Consider the following 8,426-nt stretch of genomic DNA (forward strand, 5'->3'; position numbering starts at 1 on the left):
ATTCAGGAATAAGAGACATTTGGTTGTAGATACAATTCTGTCTACAGATGCTAACTTTAAATTTAGAGAAGAAAAACACTCACTGCATTAATATTATGGGTTGCGGTTTCTTATATGATTCCTAATCCACCTATTTTTTGTTTTGATAACAATTTACAGCTGCGATAAGAAGAGTACCACAGCCTGGCTCAGACGGTCTTTAGCTTCAGAAAGTCCATCGGTCATGTAGCTGGCTGTCACTGCTAAATCTGTTGCTTGCAGAGGCCTCAGAGCTCTGGGTTTGCCAAGTAGAGTCCTCACCATTTAAGCTCTTCCTACATATAGGACAGGTATCGTGCTGAAACAGAAAGACATCAGTCCACGTGAACAATCTGGCCTGAGAAGCTGGCCGTACTAAACACGTAAGAAACCTGAGAGCTGGCGGGCAGAAAGCAAAAAGGGCACAAGCATCCTCATGAGGCGCACACGGGCTCCCAGACGCCACTTTAACGACAGACAGAGCGGGTTCCAGGCCGGCCACTCCACAACTGCTAACACACACCACCAACAAACTATAGGACGAGAGAGCTAAGGCGGTCTGGAACAGGGGTCAGCAATCTTTCTCTGCAGAGACAGGTAGGTAGGTAGCGAATATTTTAGGCTTCGCAGGCTGCCTACTGCCTGCGCTGCAGCTGTTCAGCTCTGCTGATATAGCACGAAAGCAGCCAGACAATCTGTAAACAAATGAGCCCGGCTATGTTCCAAAAAAGCTCATTTACACATGCAGACGTAGCCACAGCAATCTGTGGGCTGGAGTTTGCTAACCCCTGGGCTGAAGTTCCAAAGAGACATCTAAAGTCCTATAACGGCGCTACTAGGAGTCAGCCAAAGGCTGAAATCTGACCTGCCTGGCTCCCCTGTTAACTGCACCCTCACCTTCAGCCACGCCTCCCGCACCCCCCTAGAAGACATGACCGGCACAGACGCCCCGCAGACGCCCCGCAGCCGGGCTGTCTGTACTCACCAGTTCTAACCACGGCACAATACAGCTGCTGTGAAAGAAGTGGTTGCAGGGTAACTGCCGAACTTCCTCTCCCACCGTGTAATCTTCTTTGCACACTGAGCACTCTAAACCCGTATCTGTCGGAGGAGGACATGCCTTTTAAAGTAAACGAGCAACAAGGAGGAAGAAAAAAACCAGCCCAATGTCTTTAACAACCAAAGGAACGCACAAAGAAATGACACAAAGGATATCCAACGTGCAGGCAGAAAGAAGCAGGAATTTTAATTCAAAATGAGGGTAGAGGCGGTAGTAGACAGGGATGTGAAGAGGAGGGCTGATGAGCGGGCCAGTTCCCATGAGACCCAGACAGGAAGTAGGAAATGTACAGGGCCGACTCTCCAACGCAAAGAGATGGAAGGACTCGACTGGGGCTTCGATTATCTGTTAAATAAACTAGGAACATCTTCCCAAATGTGTGCCAGGCTCCTGGCAGTTTGTACTTCGGAAACACTGGCAGTCTGTCCGCCACACGAAGGGACTCACCTCGGGACTCCTAGCAGCTGCCATGCAGTGTCGCAAGCCACTGTTACCCTACTATTTCCACACTGCACATCCTCTTACAGCGTGGCTGCCCTAAAGCACTCTAAACAGGTTAATTCAAAGCAGCACCAGCAGGTGGTGCTGCAGAGCTGCAAAGCCCTGGGGTAGCTCAGGCACAAGACCTGAGACAGAAAGCCTTCTTCTCTGAGGAAATGGCCACAAACTAAATTGACAGCACCCCATTGCAAACTCTGAGTTTCCCAAATCTGGCTAACGACATCCGCTAGTCCATCCCCCCAGTGGCCAGGGTCTGCGACATGCCCACAACACTCAGGGCCTCTGGAGGCAGATTTATCACCCCTTCCTCTCTAACCCCACCACCGCAACCCGAATTCCAGCTCTTACTTCTGCCTTGTCTACGGTAACAGCCTCCCAGGTAGTATCCCCATCCCTGACTCCAGGCCTTCATTCCTACAAACATATCCTACACTGGCACCACCTCGTTTTCCCTAACGCCAGCTTGGTAGCCATTCCCAGCTCACCTTTGCCTGGATTCTCAGCTGGTAGCTCGAAATCCACAGGTTCAAAATTATGAACAGCACCTGACCTCCCCAAATCCGAGCCCGCTCACAATCCCCTCATTCCCGATGATGGCGGCATCGCCTCCGTAGTTACGAAGCTGAATCTTAAAATCGTCTTCGATCCTTTCCCCTCCTTCGTCCCATGATGCATCAGTGACGAAAGCCTTTCTGCAAAATGACCTTTCCTTTCTGTCAGCACTGCCACCACCTCCTGAACCCCGCCTGGATGCTGCACCAGCTCCTTAAATTCCTGTTGCTGCCTTCTTCCCCTTCCAATCTACTATAGACACTATCTCCAAACTAAGGTACTTTAAAGGCCACTTAAAGTTCCTCATCCCGCCACGTGGGGACCCACAACACTTACGTACGTCAAAATACCCATCCACAACTACTCTGCCAGTTTCCATGTCCTTTACCAGTTTCCATATCCTCTGTAACAAGGCTGCACCCTTCCTATCCAGTCATACCTCCCATCAGTCCCCACACCAGATTCCATTTCAGGTCTGAGGGGTCACTCTCCTTATACCTGATTCAGACACCATGTCCATGCTGACATTTTTACATCGGTTCATACTTTTCTCTAAACAGAATGACCTAAGATAGCCCATCCCATCTTTAAAATCCTCTCTACTCTGAAGTGGAATGTGTGAGGAAAGAAAACCCCAGTGCAAAATAATGTCCTTTATCACTCAATTCCTCTGGTGCCTATAAATAAAATAATATCTATGTCTAACGTACCTAACGAGAGCTGACACAGAACAGATGTGAAACAAATTCCCAAGCTCATTTTTTTCTCTTCCTCTGTCTCCAAAGTCAATAGCATTTGCTCAATAAGATTTTTTCAGTTATCTAGTTGGTGAGTTTTGCTTTGCTTCCCCTAGTAAGTTCTTCAAGAAAGTGAGTCCTACGTATCTTTGTACCTTTTTATTTTCTGCATGGCATCTAGGTAAGGGACACAGTAACTGCTCAGGAAATACAACTGAGTAACTGTAACGAGGAGGATGGGCACCTTCGACGGCGGGCACCCAGGCAGGAATTTCAGGAGTCCTACAGCTTCGTGTAAGAACCTTAGTATAGGAAGGTGCTGGAATACTGAACAAAGATGAGAAGATGGCAGAATAAAAGGAAAATGAACCTACCCACTTGTTCCTGAGTTACTGTCACGGTTGGGAGGGATGTGATCTTTTCCTTGTCAGCTGGGGGAGGCCCTGTGTTTTCCAGTTGTCCTAAAAGCTACAACGAAAGAAAACAAGAAGTGGCAGACATCTCACTCTCCCCGGGGAGTGAGCTGCTCCGGCCGAGGACGAGCAGCGCAGGGATGGGAAACGTCAGCGCTTCACTCGCGCGGGGCTCGGAGGCCCGGGTCTCCCTCTCCTGCTGCCAGGCCAGCCGTGCTCGCTTTATAATTTCTAAGTAATATTCGTGTAACTCTGCAGACAGACCCATCACTGCAAGGCCCACCTTAGGCATAAAGCAACTTCCGAGGCAGCAGAAAGGGTTGTGATGTCATGAATAAAACTACAGCTTAACCAAAGGTAATACTTAACTGCCCAAAAAGTTCATTCTGCTGGAAGAAAGAAAAGGTGGGAGTATGGAAAGTTGTATAAGGCGAGCCAAGAAATAGGTACGTCACTACCTGCAAGACTTGGATAAAAACCACAGGCTTTCTATTCTCAGCAATCCACAGGGAAATGAAAAACCAATTTAATTAAAATAAACATAAACGAACGGAAGCAATTACACATGGCATGGGGATGCCGCCTTCTGCTTCCTTCCCGTTTCACCCCATCTACCCCTGCTCGGGCACGTGAGCAGACCCTCCTCTGATGAGAAGTACTTGTTTATAGGATCATCATAGGGCTGAACATGAGGCCAAAAATAAAAGATACTGTTTGTTACAGGAGAAGTCTTTTCTTTTAGAGGTAAAGTCGTCTTCTAGAAAGTCTCTCAGATACAGAAAGTAAATGGATGCTGACCTAAACCTGTAAATCATTTATCCCTTTGAGTAAATACAAACCCACAAGCTCAAAATATTAGGGAAAGCAGAGTGACTACCATTTCTGAAAGCAGCAGAAGGAAAGCAGGAAGGCTACGGAACCGAGACACACTGAACACACCCGCGAAAGGCAGCTCCTCACCTGGGTTACAATGGCATCGAGCCCTGTCTGACCCCAGGCATAGTCCCCAGGGTTGGAGTGCAGCAGCCCGCTCCTATACATGAGATAAGACAGACGGCATTAGATGGGAGCAACCAGGCTCTGCCTTACACAACAGAAAAGACTGGCAGAGGGATCCTGGTCTCTCAGCCCTGAAAAATCACCAGATTTCTAGAATCAAGTGGCAAAGAATTTCACAGTATTTTCAAGGTCACACGTATTATCTAAAGGTAGTCAGTCTCTCATTCTCTAGGAATTCTTACTAAACTGAATGGAACCTAAAATGTGAAGCTGCCTAAAGTACCACATGACACTCGAAAGCAAATAGTGACAGAGTGACTCACTTCCTGTTGGTTAAGAAAAGCTTGTCTTCTCTGTGCCTACTTTAACATTAAACGTAAATGCAGCTGCTTTTTAAGGAGAGTTTTCCCTCCGTGACTGGCCAAACTCCAGCCGACTTCCCTCATTCAAAGAGGCTGCCTGGGTCCCAGGGGCAAGGGGCTTCCACACAGAGCACAGAGCACAGCGGCCACAGTGGCCTCACCTGACTCATGGCCTAGAGCACTTCCAAAGCAGACCTGGCGGCCCCTCTTTTTGGAGCTGCTGGCATACGACTCTGGATGACGAATGTCCAGACTCTTCGGGGAGGACATGTTTACAGAAACTAAGGGCTGGGCAATTAGGTAACTGTGTAGATGAACCGAGGGCCCTCTGAGCAGAGGAGCTGTCTGGGGCAGAGTCAGAAGGGGCAACATAACCGTCCAGACAAGAGGAAACTCCATCTTTGCCCTGCCGTGCATAAATATCACTCTGATACTGAATTATAGGCTTCTGTTTCTTCTGACAAACAATCTTACCTTGAAAAAAGGAAGTTAGGTGGCAAGTTTTCAATTTCAGAAACTCTTAAGGAATAAAGGCATCCCATATGATAAGGAGAAACCCACAAAACAGATGCCCAGCCCATTGGGGACCATCTCATCCCCCACCTCAACACACCCCGGAATCAGACAAGCCCAGTGCCCAGACATCCCAGGCCCTCACAAGCTTGGACAAAAAATAAGTTCTGATTAAGTTTGGGCTTAGCAAATAATGGCAGTGTAACGGTCTGGCAACCACACCTATATACTCGCCTCCACAGCTCTCCTCACTATGGCATGGACACTAACTGTAGTACCTAAAATGATGCTTTTCCAGCAGAGTAAGACAGAGGCAGTTAGTTACTTACCAGGATAAAGGGTGTGGGGATCCAGGAACCGCAGAATTTGCAAAGAATCCTGCAAAGAACTGTTGTATTATTCTGTTGGAGGAGAAAAATCAGGTAAGACAATAGACCAATGAAAGTACAAATATCCACGGCTGACCAATCAGCAACTCCCTCCCCAAGCCACAGTGGCTTTTCACTGACTATTACACAATAGATAGTACCAGAAATCAGTCTGCTACCTGGTCCAGTGCTTTTGTGCTACTATGGCAACCTTCCTGACTTCTGCTGTTTTATATGTTATCTTATATGATAGGCTGGAGAAGGATCTGATTGGATGGTGTAGTTTTCAAACTACGTTCCTTGGACCCCTCGCAGCAAGGAGGAGAGACTGAAAAGAAATTCTGGGCCAATCTCTCTGTAACAAGGGTAGTTCCATTTTTGTGTGTTTTACACATTGGATCTCTGTATAAGATACTATTTAATGGGCCCTTAATTTTTTTTTTTTGAGAATTCCATTTTACAAACACTTATCAACACGCTATATTTGGTCCTCAAATACTTACAACACAAATACAAACAGATGTTTGAAACTTGTCATTCTGAAGATGGCACATCTACCCAGTGCTTTATCCTAATGAGTTGGTCTTTGTCACTCAGAGATTATGGGGCAATGTCTCAGCCAAAAAAAAAAAAAAAAAAAAAAGAAAAATCACTGAAGGAATTTTCCCCTAGATTTTTGTTTTCTGAATGCTACGCACTCCCCTCTCTATCTTTACTAAGATATAATTGACATGCTATGTACTTTTAACCCCATGGCTCCCACTTCACTTATTAGGCCAATCAACATGACAATGGCGGCAGCCAATATTAGCTTCTCCTTATTCCAAAGCCCCACAATAGCTAACTATACTATTTACTTCTAAATATGTCCAAAAATATTATTATACTCCTCTCTTAAGTGTAGGCTGGATTTAGATTTTTTTTGTTTTTGTTTTTTTTTTGAAGTGTAACTGACACGTAACCTACCAGTTTTAGGTGTACTACATCTGACTCCATGTTTGTATATGCCAAGTGATCACCACAATAAGACTAGTTAACATTAATCACCATGCAGTTACAAAATTCTATGATAAGAATGTTTAAGATCTACTCTTTTAGCAACTTTCAAATGTGCAGTACAGTATTATTAATTATAAGACTGTAATTCACTATAAACTATCTCGTGGTTTTCATTTGCATTTCCTGGATAATGCAGTCACCATGCTGTACATTATATCCCCATTATTTATTTTATAACTGGAAGTTTATACCTTTTGACCCTCTTCAGCCATTCTCCCTACCCGCTCTGACAACCACCAATCTCTTCTCTGTAACTTTGAGCTTGGTTTTTTGTTTTAAGACTGGATGTGTGAGATCATATGGTATTTGCCTTTCTCTATTTTATTTCACTTAGCATAATGCCCTCAAGGTCGATCCATGTTGTCACAAATGTAAAGATTTCATCTTTTTTTTATGGTTGTACATTCCACTGCGTATATATGCCATCTTCTTTATCCATTCATCCACTGATGGACATAGATTGTTTCTATGTCTTCGATACTGTAAATGTGGCAATGAATGTGGGGTGCATATTTTTTCAAATCTGTGTTGTTTTCTTCAGATAAATACCCAAAAGTAGAATTGCTGAATCATATGGTAGTTCTACTTTTAATTTTTAAAAGAACCTCCATACTGTTTTCCATAGCGGCTGCACCAATTTATAGTCCCACCAACAATGCGCAAGTGTTCGCTCCCTTTTATCTGCATCTTTGCCAACACTTGTTATTTCCTCTTTTTGATAATAACCATTCTACCAGGTGTGAAGTGATATTTCCTTGTGGTTTTGATTTGCTTTTTCCTGATGATTAGTGATGTAGAGCATCTTTTCTACGCACCTGTGGGTCAACTGTCTGTCTTCATTAGAAAAATGTCTATTCAGATCTTTGCTACTGAGTTGTATGAGTTCTTATTATTAACCCTTTATCAGATACATGATTTGTAAACATTTTCTCCTATTCGGTGGGTTGCCTTTTCGTTTTGATGGTTTCTTTCGCTGTGCAGAAGCTTTTTAGTTTGATGTAGTCCCACTTATTTATTGTTGCTTTTGGAGTCTAAAAAATCGCCAAGATCAATGTCAAGGAGCTTACTGCCTATGTTTTCTTCCAAGAGCTTTATGGTTTCAGGTCTTACGTTCAAGTCTTTAATCCTTCATTTTGAGTTAACATCTGTGTATGGTGTAAGACAATTCAATTTCATTCTTTTGTACGTAGCATCCAGTTTTCTCAACACCATGTATTGAAGAGACTATTCTTTTCCATTGTATATTCTAGGCTCCTTTGTCATAAGTTAATTGACCATATACGTATGGGTTTATTTCTGGGCTCTCTGTTCTAATGACAAATGTGTCTGTTTTTATGCCAGTACCATACTGTTTTAATTACTAGAGCTTTGTAATATTGCTTGAAATCAGGGAACATGATGCCTCCGGCTTTGTTCTTTCTCAGGATTGCTTTGGCTATTAGGGGTATTTTGTGCCTCCATACAAATTTTAAGACTGTCTATTCTGTGAAAAATGCCACTGATGTTTTGATAAGGATTGCACTGAATTTGTAAATGAAAATCACTTTTAAGCAGACATGACTGTCTTAAATTGTTTTAGGTACGAATTTCACAGGCATTACTTATATCAGCAGCAGTGGAGCTGGAGAGCACTACGCCTCCTCAAAGCCACAGGGCAAGAAACACTGATAACATGTCAGGAACGGTGTCCCTTCCAAAACCACACTCTTGCGGACTGCAGGCATCAGCCCTCGCATCTCCTTGAGCTCGTGGACCAGTCTGGTGACCCACCGGTGTCTGGGCTCCGTGTGACAGCCTTGTGAAATGCATCAATGAGGGTAACCTCAGAGAATCTGTATGTCTAT

The 8,426-nt window shown here is 44.4% G+C and overlaps 1 protein-coding gene and 1 long non-coding RNA gene across 2 annotated transcripts in view; both read right to left on the bottom strand.

Moving 5' to 3' along the window:
- Positions 1-87: 87 nt before the first annotated feature.
- Positions 88-8,426, bottom strand: part of RNF115 (ring finger protein 115) — a 47,968-nt gene continuing 39,629 nt past the window's right edge. Inside the window, exons 5-9 of the mRNA XM_006919702.3 lie at positions 5,485-5,556; positions 4,242-4,314; positions 3,243-3,336; positions 1,004-1,119; positions 88-337 (exon numbers count right to left, since the gene is read on the bottom strand). Of these exons, the coding sequence (XP_006919764.1) occupies positions 206-337; positions 1,004-1,119; positions 3,243-3,336; positions 4,242-4,314; positions 5,485-5,556 (487 nt within the window). The 3' untranslated portion in view covers positions 88-205. The remainder of the gene's footprint in view (positions 338-1,003; positions 1,120-3,242; positions 3,337-4,241; positions 4,315-5,484; positions 5,557-8,426) is intronic.
- Positions 5,957-8,426, bottom strand: part of LOC112486200 — a 9,100-nt gene continuing 6,630 nt past the window's right edge. The window contains exon 2 of the long non-coding RNA XR_003048676.1: positions 5,957-6,137. This is a non-coding gene — a long non-coding RNA (uncharacterized LOC112486200). The remainder of the gene's footprint in view (positions 6,138-8,426) is intronic.

Source organism: Pteropus alecto, unplaced genomic scaffold, assembly GCF_000325575.1.
Source record: "Pteropus alecto unplaced genomic scaffold, ASM32557v1 scaffold106, whole genome shotgun sequence".
In the NCBI taxonomy this organism is placed as follows: Eukaryota; Metazoa; Chordata; class Mammalia; order Chiroptera; family Pteropodidae; genus Pteropus; species Pteropus alecto.